Source organism: Phoxinus phoxinus (genome assembly GCF_949152265.1).
Source record: "Phoxinus phoxinus genome assembly, chromosome: 15".
In the NCBI taxonomy this organism is placed as follows: Eukaryota; Metazoa; Chordata; class Actinopteri; order Cypriniformes; family Leuciscidae; genus Phoxinus; species Phoxinus phoxinus.
The window spans coordinates 8222243-8245725 of record NC_136890.1 but is presented as its reverse complement, the minus strand read 5'-3'; the positions used below and the strand labels follow the sequence as shown (position 1 = coordinate 8245725).

The following is a 23483-nucleotide window of genomic DNA, read 5'->3' as shown; positions in this document are numbered from 1 at the left end:
GGGTTAATCCTAAACTTCAGCACAGTCTTTTTGGACAGTTTTGCTGGTGCACTGTGATCAGACTTACAATCTTCACCATTCAAATGATAAAATAAGAGGGGGAAAAAACTACCATAGACTTGCCCTGAAGGTTTGAGATTTAGTGACCTCAAAACAATTGGAAACAATCTAGGCAAGGTCGGGGTTTGGACAGCATCAGCATGTGGGATATTTTGTTGGAATAAATGCATTCAAGTAACTTGTAATTATCTTTGAAGACCAGAATTTCATTATGAACCCTAAACACAGCCAAATACGGCATGTAGTTGGTTAGGGAAAACTCTTTTTTTCTCTTTTTTTTTTACAAAATAGGCTTGTAATTAAAATGTTATTAAGAATGCTGCCAGCAAATGTCTTTTAATCTAGTGAGACAGATTCGCTGCTTAACTGGCGAGATACAGAAACATCAGAGAGAATACACAGTGTGATGTAAAGAAGAGCTGACCTGAAAGCTCCCAACTGAAATGTAAAGCCATAACTGGTTTGTTTTAAATGGGCATACATTTTATTTCGCCCCTGAAGTCCACCAACATATTTCACACCAAGCCCCATTGTCTCCTGCTGGAAGATATTGTAACTCATCACCTGGCTGCAAAATACATTTTCACCATTGCTGGCCATTTAAAATATTTTAGTATTCTGGCAAAATTATTTTTTTGGCAAGCAACTTAATAATTAATATTGTGGTGAACGGCACATTCCAGGGCCCAGTTTATGGCTGGTCCCCTCTCTATCCATAACAGTGAACAAAGGTTTGCTACATTTTGATTGGATCTTGGTGGACTAACACAAACAAACTGTCCAACGCCATCAGATAAAGCTGCTAGGACAACAGCCAGACACCTCTTAGATGGCAAGAAGACGACTTCTATCAAGCCCGAGAAGGACAGGACTTCTCAATGGTCCACATGCAGTTTCTGCCCTTCAACCATCTAGAGACTAATTCCTAAGGTCTTGGTCTGTAACTGCCATAAAAATTCCTCAGGATCTCCGGATGGAGCAGTGGTGGGTGAAGCAAAGAGAGGTCACAATAATCCATCCAAATCTATTCATAACTCTGTTTGGAAACCTCAAGAACTGATGCAATCTGAATCTACACACATCCATTTTATACTTATTCAGAGAAATAAGTATTCTCAGTGACAGCTATTTCATCTTGTACATCTTACACACATTCAGCATAAATGAATGAATGCATGACAGTTCAATCTTTTTCCATCCAGTTTGGACTCTACATCGATACAACTTTAAAGACACTTAAAAGACTTCTAACTGTGTGCTTTATGCAAATGAGGACCACAGGGGAAAGAAGGGGTGGGCTAAACTGTGTGTGCCCACTCTGATGCCAGCAGCCAATCACAGCACTGGAATGGAGAAGCGCCAAATTGCAATCTCTTCCTCCTCAAAAGTTCTGGGTCTCAGTCCTGTAAGGGGAGAGACATTAACAGATGCAGCATGTTCCAAGCCTCCATGCCAGAGAGACAAATTTGGATTTACCAAGTTCTAAGTGTCTGGCCCAGAGAGGCAGAAGACAAACAGATACAGTATTTGCTAAAAGGTTAAGCTCAGGAGAGCAAACCTTTTGATGCTCCAGGAGATCAGCATCCCAAAGACCTTCATGTTCAAAGCTGTTGAAACATATTCTGGCTCTTTTTCCCACTGCATTGTTACACAGCACAACCAGTGGAAGATCCCCATCGGACTTCTCACTCGACCATGTGGAACATAAATATCACTTAACCAAACCTCTTTCCAGAGACCTTGGCATTGTTGTATATTATCAGTATATGATTTTCTCATTTAAATTAGAGGTAATATAGATGATGATGTTAATAACAAATATTTATTTTAATTGCTGTTATCTGGAGGTTCATGTCCTGACTGTATATATAAGATATAGGATATTTCGGATATTTCCTTAATCTACTGCCCAATTTATCTGCTTCTACACTTGGGGCAGCACATAGATATATAATATGCCCAAAAATTGCACAAACCCATGACACCTACCTGATTCACTCTTGAAGAATCAACACCCATCCAAGGGTGCATTTTCCATATAACAATGTAACTTACTGCTCACCATAGTGTGTGGTATCGATGTAGAAACTAACTAGCTAGTCACAACTGTTTCCCAAAACCATATGTAACATTGTCGCACCTCTGTCATTTGCAAGACGCTGGTTCAAAAATATCGTCACTTGAAGGTGGTGGAGTACAGTAATAACTTCTGCTAATAATTCGAGTTAAGTATTAATATAATAAACAATGTAAAACCGCATTTTTCCATCTTAAAAATATATCTAAATTACGCCATATGCTCTCATTGACAAATGCGGAACAATTAGTTCATGCGTTCATGACCTCAAGGCTAGATTATTGTAATGCTCTACTGGGTGGTTGCCCTGCACGCTTAATAAACAAATTACAGCTAGTTCAAAACGCAGCAGATCGAGTTCTTACCAGAACCAGGAAGTATGACCATATTAGCCCGGTTCTGTCAACACTGCATTGGCTGCTTATTAAACATTGTATACATTTTAAAATATTGCTGATTACTTACAAAGCACTAAATGGTTTAGCTCCGCAGTACTTGAGCGAGCTCTTAACGCATTATAGTCCTTCACGTCTATTGCGATCTCAAAATTCCGGCCAGTTAATAATACCTAGAATATCAGGTATATAATATTCTCTCTTCTAGAGAGAACCGAGGTTACGTTAGGTAACCGAGTACGTTCTCTTACGAGAGGTTCTCTCGTACTGCGTACTGAAAGTACGCACCGGGAACCCATTGTAAACGCCGTGTGCGCTTAAGCAGTCACTATATGAATCCCAGGGGGGAACGCCCCAGGGGACATGGATAAGTGAGAATTTAGGTGGCCAACATAGTGGGCTCGCACCTGTACATAAGCACTTTATGAGGGGATATACATACAGAGCGGCACCGCCGGTCTTATATTTAACACATCTACCCTTGTAGCGCAGTTCACAAGTGAGTCGCTAGGACTTTTTTAGACTGAAAGAAGTCTAGCCTGCAGGGCGGGGACTTCTAGGTTGTAGAACCTAACAAATGTAGACGGGGAGGCCCAGCCTGCCGCCGTACAAATGTCATGAATAGAAATCCCGCTGGACCAAGCCCACGAAGAGGCCATGCCTCTAGTGGAGTGAGCTCTAACGCCCAAGGGGCATTGCAGGTCTTTTGACGCGTAAGCCGCGGCAATAGCGTCCACTATCCATCTGGATAGGCTGTGTTTCGAGGCGGCGAGACCTTTGGTGCGCCCACCGAACGAAACAAAAAGCTGCTCCGAGCGCCTGAAGGCGGCGGAGCGCGTGACGTAAATTCTCAGCGCTCTGACAGGACAAAGGAGGTTCGCGTCGACCTCGCTGCCTGATGCCGGCAAAGCTGAGAGTGAAATGATCTGTGCTCTGAACGGGGTACCGATCGCTTTGGGGACATAGCCATGTCTCGGTTTAAGGATGACTTTAGAGTCATTAGGTCCAAACTCGAGGCACGCAGCGCTCACAGAGAGCGCGTGTAAGTCACCCACACGTTTAACTGATGCAAGAGCAATCAGAAACACGGTTTTGAACGCGAGGTACTTCAAATCCACAGAGTGTAACGGTTCGAAGGGATGTGCTTTCAGGGCCTCTAAGACCAGGGAAAGATCCCAGATAGGAACCGAGGGGGGCCGTGGGGGATTCATCCTCCTGGCTCCTCTAAGGAAGCGGGTGATGAGCTCATTCCTTCCTATCGCCTGGCCGCGCGTCGACTCGGCGAACGCTGCGATGGCCGCGACATATACTTTGAGTGTGGAGGGGGACCTGCCCCTGTCCAACATCTCTTGAAGGAAGCAAAGCACCCACGAAACTCCGCACGTTTGTGGCTGTAGGCCCTTGCCCGTGCACCACTTAGTAAACACAGACCATTTAGACGCATAAAGCCGCCTGGTAGAGGGGGCTCTAGATTGCGTGATCGTGTTCACGACCCCTTCTGGCAAAGCAACGGGTACCCGTTGATTATCCATGCATGCAGAGACCATAGTTCTGGATGAGGATGCCAAATCGATCCGCCGGCTTGGGAAAGGAGGTCTTTCCTCACCGGGATCGGCCATGGGGCTGAGTCTGACAGCCGCACCAACTCCGAGAACCATGTCTGATTCTCCCATCGGGGGGCTATGAGGAGCACCGAGTGATGCATTTCCCTGATTCTCTTGATTACTTGTGGTAACAATGAGACCGGAGGGAACGCGTATAACGGGCATCTGGGCCATGTCTGGGCCTTGGGCCAACCTTGGGCAATGGGCGTTGTCTGTCGACGCAAATAGGTCGACTTCCGCCTTGCCAAAACGGTGCCACAATAACTGGACTGACTGAGGGTGCAGGGACCATTCCCCAGGGGGAATATTGTTCCTGGACAGTCTGTCCGGTCAGTCGTTCAGGCGTCCTGGCACATGCGCGGCTCTGAGCGAGCGCAAGTGGTGCTGAGCCCAGACGAGGAGGCGTTCCGCCAGATCGCAGAGGGTCCTGGATCTGACACCGCCCTGGCGGTTCACGTATGATACCACAGACATGTTGTCCGTTCGAACCAGTACGTGGTGGCCCCGCAGAAAAGGGAGGAAGTGTTTCACAGTGTACTCGACCGCTATCATCTCCAGACAGTTTACATGGAGGAGCTTCTCCGTGTCTGACCATAGGCCAAAGACCGGTCTGCCCTCGAATATCCCGCCCCAACCTAGGTTGGAGGCGTCCGTCGAGATAACTTTTCGGTACGAGACAGTTCCCATCGTAACTCCCCGCTGATACCAGTCGGTCACTAACCAGGGCTGCAGAGCTGAAACACAGCTCTGAGTCACTCTGATTCGGAAACCGCCGGAAGCCCAGGCTCGTGATGTACACGAGCGTTGAGCCATCGTTGCAGGGGGCGCATACGCAATAGACCTAGCCGGAGCACTGCTGCGGCTGAAGCCATAAAGCCCAGCATTCTCTGAAACGTTTTCAGGGGAAACACTTTGTCTTTCTGGAAAGACGCGGCCAGACGCGCGCTGTGTTGACAAGCGAGCCGTCATTGCCACCGAGTCGAGCTGTATTCCCAGAAAGGAAGCTGACTGACGGGGCAGCAGTGAGCTCTTGGTCCAATTGACCGTGAGACCCAGGTTTTCCAGATGACTGAGTAGCACAGCTCTGTGAGACACGAGTTCCGCCTCTGATTGTGCTAAAATCAGCCAGTCGTCCAGATAGTTCAATATTCGCATCCCCTGACGCCTCAGGGGAGCGAGCACCGCGTCCATGCACTTCGTAAATGTACGGGGTGCTAAAGACAGGCCGAACGGCAGGACGGTGTACTGATATACCTGACCGTCGAAGGCGAATCTCAAGAATGGCCTGTGACGGGGTATGATCTGAATCTGAAAGTACGCGTCTTTCAGATCGAGAGAAATAAACCAGTCCCTCGGGCGAATCTGCGCGAGGATTTGTCTGGTCGTGATCATTTTGAACGGTCTTTTCATAAGAGCTTTGTTCAAATGTCTCAGATCTAATATAGGTCTGAGCGCTCAGTCCTCCTTGGGCACGAGAAAATAACGGCTGTAAAGCCTGACTCGCTCATAGAAGGATGTATCGGCTCTATTGCCCCCTTTTTCATAACAGTTTTGCTATTTCTGCACGAAGTAGGTGTGCTACTTCTGGGTTCACGCTCGTCACTGTACGGGCTCGGAAGCGCGGGGGACGGCGGGCGAACTGCAGTGTATAGCCCTGTTTTACAACGTTCAGCACCCATTCTGACACGCCCGGGATCGCTTCCCATGCTTTCGCACGCATAGCTAGGGGCAGAATGGTCTCCGTGTTCTGAGCGCCGCTCTGCGCGGGCTCGAGAAACTAAAACGGAGGTATCAGCGCGGCGCGCGCGCCCTCGTTGGCTGAGTAATGCTGCTCGCTGACGGCAGCATCCTGCTGTTTCACATTCAGTAACTCGGTCGCTAGGGACGGAGAACAATTTGTGGAGCGAACAGCGGTGCGCGTGAGCGGTGTTGGGGGTACAGTGTTTGTTAGTAAGCGTGAGCGCTCACAGGGCTCACGTTCACAACACAGCCGGTTATACAATGGTATCCGCGTTCCGATCGCCGCACTGCGCGGGGTCGAGAGACTGTAGCGGAGGTATCAGCGAGGCGCGCGCGCTCTCGATGTCTGAATAAGGCGGCTCGCTGACAGCGGCAGCTGGCTGCATTACACCTAATGACTCGATCGATTTGGACGGAGAACATTATGTGGCGAGAACAGCGGGGCGCGTGAGCGGCGCCGGGGTTACAGTGTTTATCAGTAAGTGTGAGTGCTCGTGAGTGCTCACATGGCTTACGTTGACAACACAGCCGGTTATACGATGGTATCCGCGTTCCGATCGCCGCACTGCGCGGGGGTCGAGAAACTGTAGCGGAGGTATCAGCGAGGCGCGCGCGCTCTCGATGTCTGTATAGGGCGGCCGGCTGTTTCACATTCAATGACTCGGCCGCTTTGGACGGAGAACATTTTGTGGCGCGAACAGCGGGGCGCGTGAGCGGCGTTGGTTTACAGTGTGTATCAGTAAGTGTGAGTGCTCGTGTCGTGAGCATTCACAGGGCTTACGTTCACAACACGGCCGGTAAACAAAGGTCTCCGCGTTCCGATCGCCGCACTGCGTGGGGTCGAGAAACTGTAGCGGAGGTATCAGCGAGGCGCGCGCGCTCTCGATGTCTGTACAGGGCGGCCGGCTGCATTACACACCCAATGATTCGATCGCTTGTACGGAAATCATTCTGTGGCGAGAACAGCGGGGCGCGTGAGCGGCGCCGGGGTTGCAGCATTTATCAGTGAGTGTGAGTGAGCGGTCACAGGGCTTACGTTCACAACACGACTGTTAAAGCTTTCGTCTCCTGGAATAACTTAACTGTGTAACAGAGCGGGCAGTGAGTAGGTGTGGGCACTGTAACGTGGGCACATATCCTACGTCTAACACTCGAGCGGCGCGTGCCCGCTTATGTGAGTGGGCTCTGTGACAGTGAGGGACACCGGGGGGGATCGTGCTTATGTGTAGGGTGAACACAGTGGCGTGGGCACATCTTCTACACTTGAAAACACCGTCGGCGTGAGCCGGAAAAACAGACATTACACTCTTTATGAGATTTATCTGGGTCGCCGTGGAAACGGCGTCTGTGTGCAGGCGAGCGGGTTAAGCAACTGGCTCGTTGGCTGCGGTATACACTACTGCAGTAGCCTTGCTAAGGGGACTGGCAGAGCGGGTAGGTTTGATGGCGGTCCGGACGCGGCGGGACTCGCGCATCTTCTCCTCCGTGCGGCTGCTAGGAGGACCTCGCGGCTCAGGTTTCAACGCGATCTTGGGCCGGGGTCCCCAGGGGGGAGGCGGCTTGTGGCGGCTGTCAGAGCGCGATCTGTCGTCGCTGCGAAGAAGGTCCGTTGCAGGCCTTAGCGGGAGGGCAGACTTTGAGCGCCATCTCGCGGATGACGGGCAGAAGTGCGCTGCGACCGCTTATTCACTGGGGGAATTTGTATCCCAAAAGCAGCCATCATCGATGGTTCTCCATCCACCTCATCCCCTGAGGCGACAGCAGTGAGGGCCGAGGCCGGCAGCTGCGTGTCGGGGGGGGAGGGGGTCTCTGGGGGCGGCACTTCTGTTGCGCGGCCCGCCGAAGACAGCCGGAGTGACATCCTCAGCGTCGAACGCGGCAAGTCGAGCCCGCAGGGTCGACATTGGCAGTTCCTCGCAGTGAACGCAGCCTCCCGAAGACAGAGCGAGGGCTGCGTGGTCCTGTCCCAGGCGGAGAGCGCAGAAGATGGCGGTCTCCATCGCTGAGCGGGAAAAACGAGGCATTTTGAAACAAACACCTCGTGCTCTTTTAGACACGTGCGTTGCAGCGGCGAACGCACGGAGAGGATAATACATTATATCATAGACATAAAAAGGATATGACGCCGGATAGCGTAGCTGGCACGGACGGCTGAAGGTGGCGAAGACGGCCGGCTTCCTCAGGCGCTGTCCTAAGCTGGCTGGTCGCTGGATTCGACGGCGGCGGCTTCTCTCAGAGGTCAGCGTAGCATAGAGCGTCGCTGAAGAGATTAAAATCAAGTGTTTAGCAGCCTGACTGCCCCTTATATACGCTAAGCCACCCCCATTTTGGCGGGCTGTGACGCGTGACGTCACGCCAGGGGCTCAGTGGTAGGCTGCAGCAGTTGCCGCGGATAGCCCGCTCTAGGTCTGACTGCTGCTGCACTGCGTTTACAATATATACAAATTTAAGGATAAATTTTGGCTTCAATATCTCGAGCAAAGAGACTTTACCCGGTGCGTACTTTCAGTACGCAGTACGAGAGAACCTCTCGTAAGAGAACTTTGGAACAGTCTTCCTACCATTGTCCAGGAAGCAGACACTCTGTCAATTCAAAGCTAGATTAAAGACACATCTCTTTGACCTAGCATTCACATAATGCATTATAGACTTCTATAACTCAATATTAGGCTGCATAGATTAGGTCAGCCGGAACTGGGAACACTTCCCTTAAATCCTGATGTACTCGTTACATCATAAGAAGAATGGCATCTACGCTAATGTTAGTGTCTTCGTTTATCCCAAGGTTTTCCCGCAGCCTGCCGGATCCAGGCCGTATCCAGATACCCAGTACCTTCGCCTGGACCCGATGACATTGACAACTCAGTGCTGAAGTGCCAACTAACCTCTCCCTATGGAAGATCCCTTTACTATTCTACAGATAAAGCGTTGTCGGGATAATTTCAGTTTCGCGTATCTACCCCAAAGTGATACAATTTGGTCTAAAAATGTTTAAGGCCAGACAAGTAGTTTGTTAAGGCTTGGTTTGTAGGGAATTACAAACCTGCGCACATATATTCAAATGTGCATAACTATAGAATTAATTCTTAATGCGCACGTGAGCGCCACCAGCGTTTCTCACAGGTTTGCGTTTAAAGTCTGTGTAGAGAGAACGGTGTCGTCTTAGTGGTCTCTAATTTAATAACTAATGATCACTGCGAAGGAAGTGAATCAATCAAAACTAACTTTAGCTGGAAAATATATTTATTCAAGAACCGCTATAAAGCCAAAACAATATCTGTTACCTTAAATTATCCATTTACTACTGTAAAGCTGCTTTGAAACAATCTACATTGTTAAAAGCATTATATAAATGAAGATGACTTGACTTTACTAATATCATATTATTATAGTTAATTCACACAAACCACAGGAAGTCGATATTTTTTTTAAATCATGTTAGTATTGCGTGCACTTTACGGTTCCATATATTTACGGTTTATTCAGCCATTTAGTTCATTCAGCTTTCTCCACACCATAATTTCTCTGAGATGCTGCTGTAATAACCATGGCATCTGAGGACTAATTCAAATTTCTTGTTTTATTTCTTGTTTGATTCATTGCGGGTTCCTTCTTATGTCATACTTCCCTTATACTTTAATGCACATGCACACTCTTCCAAAACCGTGTTGATTGTTGACACGCTAAACTATATAGAATTCAAATGTGTATACTTATGTGGGATGAAAGATGTAGAATACACCGAATGTTAGCTTGCTTATTGTGCCCAAGAGCATGCTCTATGCAAGTCCATGTCCATACCATACTAACAAGAAACTATGTTTCTAACCAGAGGTAGAGAGCTGTAGTTACAACCACACATGCGTGCAATGCTATATGCGCTTGTTTGTTGGAAAAACGCAAAACCAAATCGTTAGTAACAACTGAACTTTCGACCATAGTTGGCTAACGATGCCTTTGGAAAACGCACCCCAGAGTAATTGATCACTGCTACAGTTTCGGACAACGTCTAGGACAACTCGAGGTATTGCACACCACGTGTGTGGTGACGTTCGAGCCTAGCTAATGTTGGATATGAATAATTCATTACTTTAAGAAAGACTGACTCTGTTCATAAATTACTATTTCTGCAGTATATAGTATGTATTATTTCTGTGTATAATATGTTGGTGAAAGAAATGGTGTAGCGCGAGATGTATATGCACAGTCCAATGTCACAAAACTACCTGTAAATCAAACAGTTTTTTTTTTCTTTTTTAAAGTAGACAAAAGGGTCCACACACAATGAACTAGGCAAAAGCTCTCCAACTGTTAAGTTATTACTTCAAACCTCAAAAAGACATGCAAAAAAATGCTGTAAAGTGCAAAGAGCAAAATATTTTTGAGATTAAAGGCCATTGCATCCGAAATTTTCGCACGTTAAAAAATAAATACGACCTCACGTTATGTCGAAACGGGTTCGATTTTCTGCGTTTTTCGCATCCGTAACAAGCAGTTTGAATGGTGTTTGAATGGTGCTTTGACAATTCAGAGCCACCGAATCACGAATACGAAAAAACGCATACGAAAATTTCGGACTCAGTGTGTAATGGCCTTAACTCTTCATCAGTGATATATAACTGCAGATTGTTCTACTTTTGTGTATACTAGGCAAAACGTTTGTATGTATAGCAAACTCTGATCAACTACTATATTTGGCAAAAATGTGCACTGGCGTATAGTGGAGAGCACTGTGCTATATTCCACACTGCACTGCAATCAACTTAACCTTCAATTTCAATCTGCAGCAATCTTTTTCTTGTTAAAAAGACATTTTAAATATAAATTTGGATTAATAATGTCAATCACACTTTAGATTAGGGTCCAATTCTCACTATTAACTACGCTTATTGTACATGAGTTCTGAATTACTCACCTTCAGTGGTGGCACAGGAAGGGGCTTGTTGTCTTTGTCCAGTGAGATATAGGTGAAAAAGGCTGTGACAGCTCTATATTTTCCCTTCTCAGCCTCCACCAGATAGTCAGCATCAACAAAAACCTCAATCTCCATTGACTTATTACTGGTGAAGGTCATTCGCCCGGAAACAGTAATGACACAGCCTGCAGGGGTCACATAATGTCAGGTATTAGAAGTACTGTATGTGTCTACAGAATTCAATGTAACAATTTTCTTATTATAATAAATTAAGGAGTACATAAACAGTGGGGTTGTGGAAATCAGTGTGTGTAATTGTGTTCAATGTGGAGTCAACTACAAAAAATGCCATTTGTAAGTTGACGTCTTGAAGAGGGCAAACACTGTGGCACTATCAAAACATTGCTATTTTTTTTTGTTTGTTTTTTTTGCGGTCTGATATGTCACAGAAGAAATTAACCAATGGTGTAAGCTGTTAACCAGTTTGTCCAAATAATGGCAAACCCCTCTTTGGTATCATACAATAGGGCAGCAGAAGGCTTTCCCTTTCTGAAAAGACAACAGTAAAATAATTATGGATTATCACAAGGATTTGAGAGACCTTTTGGAATTTTTGCGATAGCTGTAGATTTTTGTTTTCATCACTTGTAGATATTGTTGTCAATTCAGTGCTGTTTTAAAATGTGAAGATACCAGCATTTCCCTCTAGCATTTTGAGCGCTGTTGAACGGATTCTTAAACAAATGTGTCACTATTTTATTATTTCAGTGCCGACTTGGTACTGAAGTCGGTAATGTTGACAACACTACCAGTAAATGTACATTTTCATTTATCTGGTCGATGCTTTTTATGAAAAGCGACTCTCTGTGTATTCTAGTTACAGTTTACAAGTATACATTTGATCAGTACTCTATGTGTGTTCTATATCAGTTGAGCAGCAAATTTTAGCATTATAGGTATTATCTTTGGATGATAAGAGTGCTTGGGTAAACTGTTTGAAAATAGTAATGAATTTTGCAAATATAGTTGGTGATGCTAGTGGCGTAGACATTACACAATTCCTTGGTACAAACTGCTTTATGTTGCATTTTAACCAAAGATATAAATTGTGCATAATATTTCTTCTCACTTTCAACCATATACAGGCCTTTCAAAGCCTGTAATATGGTTAACATTACATGGTCTGCACAAGCCCAATATTTCCTGATTTATCGGTCAACCTCTATTAATGTAGACTGGGACATATTTTACTTTAACTTTTATAGTTTTGATCATGGTTTTTGAGGATGAGGGGATGTCATTCAACTAATTTGCACCTGTATACATCAAAATATTTTGGTTGAATTGTATTACATTTAGAATTATTTTCCCTGCTGTATGAAACGGATCAGTTCTGATCACAACAGAATGAGCTCTGGCAACCACTGGCATAATGCACTGTGCAGCATATACTGTACGCTTTAATTGTAACTTTATGTAAAGCTCATAGCTAACACAGAATACAGATGAAAAGATTCTAGTCGGCATGGAGAATGAGAGAATTAATAAGGCTGTATGAATTTGCAGAAGGTTGTTTCTTTATGTGGTTGGGGGTAACCAATGCGTCACTTGCTTCCCCCTCCAGCTTTCTATCTGACGACTCTGATCTTATCAGTCAAGATTTTTTCAGAGTATAACTTGCTCCCTTTAATTTTTTCATTTCACTTGTCCTCTCTATTAACATATTAAGGATACATAGCCCAAGAATGGACAGACCTCATTATGCCTGATACACCACATTCCCTTAATGATTCTGGGGGGGAAAAAGCTTAATGTATGCATTTAGACATTTAATGGAGCCCTGTAGTAGGTGTAGAATGACTTCATAAGAACTCTGAACCCTGATTTGCTCATTTAAATTTTGATTTTGCAAATTTAAAAAGCCTTCATGGTAATTTGTCATTTAAAGCAAAGCTGAGCAAGAGAGAATGGTTGAAATGGTTAGGTCCATTTCCTGCCCTCTTTGATGTATACGTCTAATCTTTATTTCCATGGAAACTGAGCCTGAGGGCAGATATATTATCATTCCTTTACTGTCTTTCCGTTTAATTCATCTGGTCACTTAAGACAAATTAACAGTAGGCCTATAGAATTCCAGACTTATTTAATCTACTAGAAAATATGTTCCTGGGTTTTGAGTATTCAATGTCTATATTCTGCTTTCAGTTCTTACATAGTGTTTTTGTTTAGAAATATCTTACATCTTTTAGTTGTTTAATGGCTACAATAACTTTTCCTATTTCAAAGAAATTGCAATGCTAAAAAAAAAACAGGGAACACTTAATCATCACAGTATAACACCAAGTCAAATAGACTTCAGGGATATCAATCTGTTCAATTAGGAAGCACAATTGATTGTGAATCAGTTTCACTTGCTTTGGTGCAAATTAAAGTGACAACAGATGCACTGGAGAGGCAATAGCAAGACAACCCCCAAAAAAGGGAATGATTTTGCAGGTGGTGGCCATAGACAATTGTTCTCGCCTTATTCTTCCTGAAAGATTTGTCTTTAGTTTTGTGTTTTGTTAGGCTCCTTATCACTGTCTGTAGCATGAGGCAGTACCTGCAAACCAATCAGGTTGCAGAGGCAGTCCTGCTCCTCCAGGATGGCACATCCATACATGCCGTTGCAAGGAGGTTTGGTGTGTCTCCCAGCACAGTTTCAAGAGCATGGAGGAGATACAGGAGACAGGCAGTTACACAAGGAGAGCTGGACAGGGACCGGGCAACAATTCAGCAGCAGGACCGGTATCTGCTCTTTTGTGCGTGGAGGAACAGGAGGAGCACTGCCAGATCTCTACAAAATGACCTCAAACAGGTAACTGGTGTGCATGTTTCTGACCAAACTATCAGAAACAGACTTCATGAGGGTGGCATGAGGACCCGACGTCCTCTAGTGGGAGCTGGTCTCACAGCTCAGTACCGTGCAGTTCGATTGGCATTGCCAGAGAACACCAGAATTGGCACTGGGCACATGTGACTGTGACGTGAAAGAGTATGGAGATCCCTTAGGGAAGGTTATGCTGCATGCAACATCGTCCAGCATGACCGGTTTGGTGGTGGGTCAGTAATGGTCTGGGGAGGACATTAAACACAGACCTCTGCGTGCTATCCAATGGTTCCCTTACTGCTGTTAGGTACTGGGATGAAATTCTCAGAGCCATTGTCAGACCTTATGCTGGTGCAGTGGGGCCTGGGTTACTCCTGGTGCATGATAATGTGGCAAGAGTGTGTAGGCAGTTTTTAGATGAGGAAGGTATTGATGCCATTGACTGGCCCTCACGTTACCCAGAACTAAATCCAATTGAAAACCTCTAGGACATTACTTGACAAACTTGAAAAATTTTAATATTGTGCAAAATTTAATTCATTTCAGTAATTCAACTTAAAAGTTGAAACTATATATTATATAGACTCATTACATGCAAAGTGAGATATTTCAAGCCTTTATTTGTTATAATTTTAATGATTATGGCATACAGCTTATGAAAATTCATAGATGTAAGCCATAATCATCAAAATTATTACAAATAAAAGGCTTGAAATATCTCACTTTGCATGTAATGAGTCTATATAATACATTAGTTTCACCTTTGAATAAGTTGAATTACTGAAATAAATAAACTTTTGCACGATATTAAAATTTTTCGAGTTTCACCTGTATGTATCGGAGAATCCGAAGCCGCCAAGTAGCACAACAGACTGTCCAGGAGCTTACTGATGTCCTGGTCCAGGTGTGGGAGGAGATCCACCTGGACATCGGCATGTGGCATCGCTGCACACCCAACTCTCTAAACCCCACGATAGTCAAATAATCACAGGGTGCAGATGCCTGACTCTCATAGTTCGTGAAAAAATAGCCAGAGGGAACATAGCTTCCTCAAAGCGCTCACAATAAGGGAAATCGGCTCCCCTGAGAGTCGATCTAGCATACTCCGATATTAAGCAGATGACACATACATCGTATTTATCATCCCTTGTAAGGGCATGGTGGAACATACAGCTTGTAATTTTTACCGGATGCCATTTCTTAAACTGAGCACAAACTAAGATAGTAGACAAAGTATTTTTCCCCCAACTCCTAACAAACTGAAATACTTTCCATAAACAAACAAATGGCTTCCTGAAGACGAAGAAGCTGGTGACGTGCATATATTTATGGTCTTGGTGACGCACTTACGCTACATCACCTCACCATGCTGTTGGCCAATAGAATTGTTGCATGTTGCCACACATGGTTCAGACACTGGCTAAAATAGAAGCGTTACCATAGTGTCAAGGGGGTCGCACACCGGACGAGAAGCGCAGTGCAGCGCCGCGTCTAGGACAACTCGAGGTATCGCACACCGAAAGCGCAATTTCTGAGTTTATGGCCAGCAATATTTTGTTAAAGGACATTATGGAATTAAGATAATGCCTGTATTATGTTATGATTGTACTGTACAATTAAATACAATCGTTGCTGAGTCTGCAGTCTGAACACTTTACCTCAGGATGTACATTAACTGAATTAATTGAGAATCTCACCTGAAAATACAATAATTTTCATACGCGCAGCTGATTTCTGAAAATGAATGTAAAACTAAATGCATCTTGCAGCACAGGGTGAAGGGTACATTAAACACCATTTGAGACAAATATAATGTAAATTTAGTATAAAACGATGTAAATAGCGCTCTGTGGCACGGAAGGATTTAGATCATGGTCCTGAGCCGTAGCTTGGCTTCTCGTCTGATGTGCGACCCTCTTCAGAGTAATGACACAGCATTGAGTTCCACTCGAAAGGGAACTGCATCTTATTAACATACTGATAAACAAAAGTGTGTTCTTATCAATGTATTAAATAGATATATTCGGGGTTTCAAAAATGTTATATGAATGAAATATTTGGACTAAATATTGTGTAAAATAAATGTTCTTATGTTTTTAGCACTATTGTCAATATCTTTATATGTAACACTAAATTATATTTATAATCCTTGTCCTGTAAACAGGATTGTGAATTTAAGCACATCTAGAAACACAGTAAAACATTTGTTTCTAGCTCCTGCGGTTAATTTGAGTTTGTAATGTCAGAGACCACAGTGGAAATCTGGGATTTTTTATTATACGTTTTGTCTACCAGAGAATTTAAAATGCTTGCATGTGGCTGTCTCAGTATACAGAGAGACAGAGAGTAGGCTATGAATAGTCCCACTTATGACGTTTATATAAGGGTGCCAGGAAAAGTATAAAACAAGTTTAAAGCATGCCACAAAGCTGACCTAACCATTACAGCCATTAAAGTCATTAAACCATTCAAGTTTGACTTAACTTGAGTTCAGTGAATCCAGGAAGGGATGCTAATGTTTGAAATAGAGAAACCAGGACATCTGGAAAGAATCAACCTTGTGTATCACTAAAGACAGTCAACATGCATTCCCTTACGAAGCATAAACAGAAAAGCTTATCCCAGTCACACAAACCACATTCCTCATCCAGTCAGCAAACAATAAGAGAAAGAAAATTAAAAATGAGAATATATGCTTAAAAATGTCTCCTTTTGTGTTCCACAGAAAAACATATCTGAATACCATTTGTGGAAAGACATGATGAGTGAGTAAATGATAGATCTTTAATCCATCAACAGGTAAGACTGCTGTTACTCCCACCGGACTAAACTCACTGTTTAGACAGTGAAGCGTAAACTGTCTTAGACAGTAAACTCACTGACCACAAGACAGTGGTCTTTCTGAGAGAACTATCACCTACTCTACCATATCCTTTTCTAGAGGAAACTTAGATCTCCAGACTCTGCCGTCTGCGTTTTCACGGGTTTGTGTTTTTGAGGTTTGCGCAGAGAAAACGGATAATCGTTTGCACCTTCAAACCAGAGCGTGTTAAGGGTTTTCTGTTAGAACGGTGTTGTGTTAGCGGCCCCTAAGTTAATGACTAATGATCTTCGCAACTTCACTGTTACACTAATTTCTATTATCACTGTAAAGCTGCGTTGAAACAATCCATACTGTTCGACCCTAGAGATGTCGAAATTAATGTTGATGGGTTAAGTCACAGCTAAATTAGCTGACACTAAAATATAATAAATAATTCAAAAATCCTGAAAGCTTTACCAAGTTTATGTCAGAAAGACACACGTGGCTTTGAAAGTTTTTCTTATCTGAGAAGACTGATTACAAGCAAGGTTTTTGAACACACTAGAAAGAATTTTGTATATTTAGAGACCATTATACATGGATAGTGCATGGGATTGTTTGTAAAATTTTATAGAATTAGCACATGAATAGCTTTTAGAGTATTTTTGTGTCAGGTGAGTAATGAATGGATGAAGTAATAAACATAATTAATAGAATAAATATTTCATCTTTGCGGAGTCATTCAATAACGAAGAATAGTAAACCTCAAGGCTTCATGCATCCTGAAGGAGTTTGTGTTCTCTTTCACAAAAAATTCCTAACAGTAAACAATAAATCCCAGTAGCCATATTATGCCGATATATTGCTCTAATGTTGTTCTATTCACTCACAAAATTAGAATTTCTGAAAGTGCAACAGAATGCCACTTCGAGCAAAAAGAAAAAAGTATGTTCCGAAGAAAGTATGTTCGGACATCAGGCAATGAATACCTAGCCTGGCTCCGCCCTCCTACGTACTGTACTTCCGCTCAATTTTTATTTTCCTTCAGAACTACGTCTGGGATTGTGGTGTATTCTTGGGTTCTCTCCAGTCAATTTTTTACCGGTCAAATCAGCGAACAGAGAGAGTGGCTGAGAATGATGACGTTGAGGTCATGCGCTAGTTTGAGTCGTCATACGTCACGACCAAACGTTAGCGATTGGTTATGGCAGATCCAGAGTGGCTCTGGGCAGATCCAATAGTTTTAAAGTACCCGCCCTCAAGGAAGTTAACGCTTGTCAATGGAGAGTGGCCAGACTCTCTGTACAAATGAAATGTACGAGAGTCTGGTAGAACCAGGCTAATGAATACCCACATCTGACTTGGAATGCAACAAGATCTAATAGAGTAATGTGCAGCAGTATAACTAATACATTTGTAGCATTTAATTCAAAAGTGATGTCTGGCCTATGTAAATCTTCACCCTGAATTCAAATATTATTAAAGATTTGTAAAATATTTTATAAGCATGTTGCGTAGGTGTGCTTGGAGTCAATTGTTTTATTTGTGGTAAAGCAAAACTAGGTATGCACCTAAATTAAAATTCTGGGTCGAAACTAGGGTGACCACCTTTTGCGCTTTGCGTAGAACGTGCATGCGTTCTTTTGCCTATTAAAGAAAGCATTTCATTTATTATTTTTGCGGTGTAGGTTTTCTCCTATATTTAACAGCGCTTTGTCAGAAGTATATACAATAGGTGTTTTTTAAATCCTATCCAATGGTTGAAAAGAAAGGAGTTAACACGGTCACTAGTAGGTTGTGACAGCTGTCAATCAAAATGTGGAGGGTGATTCGTTCCATGGGTTCCCTGTCAGAAAACAAATGGATAATTCGGTAAATTTAACTTTAACCGAATTTATCAACTTGTTGCCTGCTGTGGTAGTTTTAATTCACATCCTTTCTAAAAATATGAACACTTATGGTTTAATATATTCTTAATATATAAGGCTGTCAATGATCTAATTTCATGATGTTTTATATTTTATTTGTTCATTTATTTTGTTGGATTTTAGTTGGACTTGGTCAGAACTGTTTTAAAAACAGTTTGCATGATGCCTGCTGCCTTTGGGCTCAGTGATGTTGAATTTAAATGACATTATACGTAAAATAAAGACATGTTATGTTACATTGTGATGTAATGGTGTTATTTTTAGGAATGGACTAAAGAACAAATAATTTTTATCAGCTGAAAGGCAGAATACAAAAGTTTTTATTAAGTTAGATTAACATTATACAACAGTTTCAGGTTATGTTTTAGTGTTGGTAACATGTCCCACATTGTCCCACACAAATTTATAATCGCCCCACATTTGGTTTGTTTGATGGTGGTCACCCTAGTCGAAACTGAAAAAAAAAAAAAATCAGGATGCACTTGGCCAAAAACTGACACTGAAAATAAATAATCAATTAATAATCAATTAATTAATCAAAGTTATTTAAAAATCCACACCACAGCAAAAAAAAAAAAAAAATATTAAAACTGCACATAAGGCACATAATAAATCAAGAGAATTCAATTGAGTATTGTCACTGTCTGAAACGGCAAACACTGAGATGCAGTTTTTGGGGCACACACTTCGGATGTTTGCGTTCATGAAACTTCTTGACCTGCAAACGTTATAATTTAGATACCACTCGTTATCCAAAAATCACAAAACAATTCATGTTTAACTTGCATATAAGATTTAGTTATAATCCAAATGACACGTGTGCGGAGTAAACGATCAGAAATCAAGAGCATGCAACAGAAGTCTCTCTCTCGCTCTCTCTTCTTTGTCTGGACACAAATATATATTATATATATATATATATATATATATATATATATATATATATATATATATATATATACTGTAATCGTGTTCTGGGATATATAATATATATAAATCCATGTAAGAATGGTTTGTTTATTAATTGAATGGAGAAAATTACATTTTATGCATATTTTGAAAGGTTAGTTTTTCCTGTAGCCTGTGTTGTCTCATGTGGCCACCCATCCTTTTGATGTCAGGGAAGGTGTCAACAGTTTCTTGGATAATGTCAGCAGAGGAGTACAACACTGAGGTTATGAACCCATCCTTTAGACTTTAGAGCCCCAAGGTTGACAATATCCTTTGATGTTACAGTTTGGTTCATCAATGGAGGGGGGGTTTATGGCCTCAACATCGTGGTACTATCAGACGCTACGTTCCCACCTTTTGGACATCTAGGCTCATGGATCAAAGAACCTGGATGGCCGATGGTCAGATGGGCCATGGCAGTCAGGAAGCTGATGGTCTTGATGGTTTAAACATGCTACTGGTAGTCAGCTTTAAAGGAGTCTGACTGTTGATCCAGTCAGAAACTCTGCACCTTGGGTGGTCACACTGGCAATCACTGACAGGTTAGAGTCAATGTCGCAAAGGTAGGTGCAAATGTCATTTCTTCCAGCAGGATTTTATATGAATGTTTCTTAGCCAGCATGTTGAGGTCTCCGGGGGCCAAACCATGCTCTGTTGCAGGGATTGTCTGAAGGGACCCCCTTCTCTCGGTGGTTGCTGGGGCTCTCTGCACTGTCTGATGTTGTGTGTGTTTTTAGAGAGCTCTGGTTCCCTCCTTTATTTCTCTGTACAAGACAGAGGGAATTTGCTCTGCTGGAGTTTCTTTTTTCTTTTTTTTTGCAATATGTAAGAGTGTGTCAGTTCTAATTGGACAATGTCAAAGTTGTTTTTAGTGTTGTCCAGCTGCTGGGTCAGAGCTCTGATTCAAGCTCTAAATGTTTGTAGGTTGGCTTTTGGCTCTAGTGTCTCTTTCTTTTGGTTCCACATAGGCTGTTTTCAACAGTGACTGTGTGAAAAAAATCTTGTTCAGGGTCCTTTGACTGCTTTTTCCAGCTCCTCTCGGTGTTTAACAGCTGTCAGAGCATCTTGAAATCTGGTCATTTATCCTGTAACTCCGTACAGTCTTAGCGTCTGTCCTGTGCCTTCACTCGCTAGTCTACATAGCTTTGAGTGGGGGTCAGATTCTGTTACACGCGGCTTCAATTTGTTTACCTCTTGGCTCAGGCTTACAAGGGTGTGGGCCAAGGAGAGGATGGTGTTAGTCAGCTCCTTATGGTCGTAGTTCTGGCTCAGACTGGGTATCAGGAGTCCACGGTTGTCCTTATCTTGCTGTTCTCTTCTCTGGTGTTGTAGGTCGTTGACAGCCTTGGGTTAGAGGGTGCCCATCACAATAACTTGCCAGGTCTCAAGGTCTTTCATCTGGATGGTCGGTTTGAACATCTGAGACAAACTGGCACACTTATGGTGAGAAGAAAGGGCAAAAGGCCAATGCAAGTTCGTACAGAGGTGGTAAGCTAACTGTGCAGTATATGGCTATGTGGTTGACTGATGTCTCCAGCTAGTGTGGCAGGGTGCTAAAGATTGAGTAAGATTGTTGACAGGCCGTAAACAGGAGTAAGCTAACGACTGGAGCTGTACATGCTGTTAAACTACTCAAAACACTGATGGTTCTCACAGGGTTGGTCAACATGAGAATGATAAAAATAAATCAAAAAGTACAATTTTAAATAAAATATGATCATAAACTGTAATATGATAATAAAACCAATGGAGAATGTTAGCTAAAAGAGTAGTTCACTTTAAAATGAAAATTACCCCATGATTAACTCACCCTCAAGACATCCTAAGTGTATATGACTTCTTTCAGACGAAAACAATTGGAGTTACTGTATATAAAAAAATATCCTGGCTCTTCACAGCTTGATAATGGCAGTGAATTGCAACCAACAGTTTGAAGCTCAAAAAAGTGAATCCATCCATAATAAACGAACTCCACACGGCTCTGAGAGGTTAATAAAGGCCTTCTGAAGCAAAGCGATGAGTTAGCATAAGAAAAATATTCATATTTAAAACTTAGAGAGAAAAATGTTCTTAGAAAAGAAAAATAACTAGCTTCTGGTCAAACAAACATACGGATTCGACTTAAGTCTAAGCGCAACTAATGCGAGTAATGTGACGTACTGCTGATATTTACGCTACTTCTGACGTCATAAGTTGCGCTTTAGAAGCAAGTAGACTGCGTATGGCCGTTTGGCCGGAAGCTAGAGTTTTACATGTAACGTTAAATTTGAATATTTTTCTTACACAAACTCATCGCTTTGCTTCAGAAGGCCTTTATTAATCCAGCAATGCAGCGCCAGGCACGATGCAAGTGTTTTTTCTAGTTTCAGCCCGACGCAGTTATCATTTTCACGCCCTGCGCCACGTTGTTTAAATAGCAAATGCATTTGCATCTGTTCGCCCATGGGCGTGCTGGTCTGAACACGAGGTGTGTTCAGGTGTATTGTTGGCACGTTGCTATTTGGAGGCAACTGAAATAGACTGTAATAGCAATATATATTTTTTTATTTTAAGAGCGCGTTAGTAATGAGCGCCTATAGGTGGGTCCACAAAGCACGTCCACTCTGCTTATTACACACACAAGGACACGCGGCAACACACAAACATGCCAAATATTAAAAATAAAAGGATTACAATGTGAAAGATTATTATTGTGTACATAAATCGCTCTATAATCCATCGCGCTCTTTAAGATCGCTAAATTCAAGGCTTCTGGTCGTACCTAGGATAACTAAGTCCACTAAAGGAGGGAGGGCGTTTTCACATCTAGCTCCTAAACTCTGGAATAGCCTTCCTGATATTGTCCGAGACTCAGACTCGCTCTCCCAGTTTAAAACTAGACTAAAGACGCATCTCTTTAGCCAAGCATTCACATAATGCATCGTACCTTTTATACTACAGTTAAATCAGATCAAATGCATTCATATTATGAACAACAGCTACGCTAATTATTTCCCATCTGCCTTTTTTGTTCTTATCTCGGGATGCCTGTCCCGAGATAACTCAAATAGTGTTCGTCAGCTCCAGTTATGTATCCAGTCTCTCATGGAGACTTCAGATGACCCAACACCTGTGATGAGACGACTCGACGCCTGTGAAGAGACGACCCAACGCCGGCAATATGTTATGCCCGAAATTTATGATTAATTAACTGTATTTTTGTTTGTACATTTTTTAAATGCATTTTCTGTAAAGCTGCTTTGAAACAATATGTATTGTGAAAAGCGCTATACAAATAAACTTGAATTGAATTGAATTGAATAAAGATATGGAGGAATCCGGCTTGTCCCGTAGATTGCTTGCTCGCTTTAACCTTGCGCACGAGCAGATCCGTTTCCTCTCTGGAGATCTTAAGGTGAATATATTATATAGACTCATTGCATGCAAAGTGGGATATTTCAAGCCTTTATTTGTTATAATTTTGATGATTATGGCTTACATCTTATGAAAACCCCAAATTCAAAATTGTAATATTGTGAAAAGGTTTTCATAGCTGTAAGCCATAATAATCAAAATAATAAAAAATAAAGGCTTGAAATATCTAAAAAGTATTTTTTAAATTACCTTTCTTGATCTTACGATGGAAGTTAATGGCATCCACAGATGCCGTCACAATGTTGGTCTTGCAATGACGGACAGCAACAATTCCTGCAACCTCATCCATGAGCTTCATTGTCACACCTGAGGATGGCAGATATGAAGATGATTTACAATCAGTTCTCTACAAAAAAAACATTGTCATGACCACAGTTGGACCGCCTGACTGATATCCACTAGAATCACAGTGTTGCGGTGATATTTAAATAGGATAAATGCTATCATTTAAGAACAAAAGAGAACTAACAGCATACTATCTGCATATAACATCAGCAGAGACATAAAAGCTAATGCAAGCTAATAGTCAAGAGTCCATTTTATTATCTTCCATTATTTTGCTGATATGGCATTGCATGGTGGATAGTCAATCTGAACATCCTCATTTTGCCGTGAAATGTAAATCTTGAGCATTCTATTACATAAAGCACAAACAATACAGCACACTACTGCTTAGTAAGTGCTGTAATAATAATCATATAAATTGCACAGAACACAGCTGGGACAA

At 42.6% G+C, this 23483-nt stretch overlaps 1 protein-coding gene across 9 annotated transcripts in view; it reads right to left on the bottom strand.

Annotated features, from left to right (window-relative positions):
- The window catches only part of acot7 (acyl-CoA thioesterase 7), a 96941-nt gene that overhangs the window by 18269 nt on the left and 55189 nt on the right, over positions 1-23483 (bottom strand). For all 9 annotated transcript variants that reach the window (XM_079637374.1, XM_079637375.1, XM_079637373.1 and 6 more), the window contains 2 exons: positions 22946-23062; positions 10792-10976 (listed from right to left, as the gene is read on the bottom strand). In XM_079637374.1, the coding sequence (XP_079493500.1) occupies positions 10792-10976; positions 22946-23062 (302 nt within the window). The remainder of the gene's footprint in view (positions 1-10791; positions 10977-22945; positions 23063-23483) is intronic.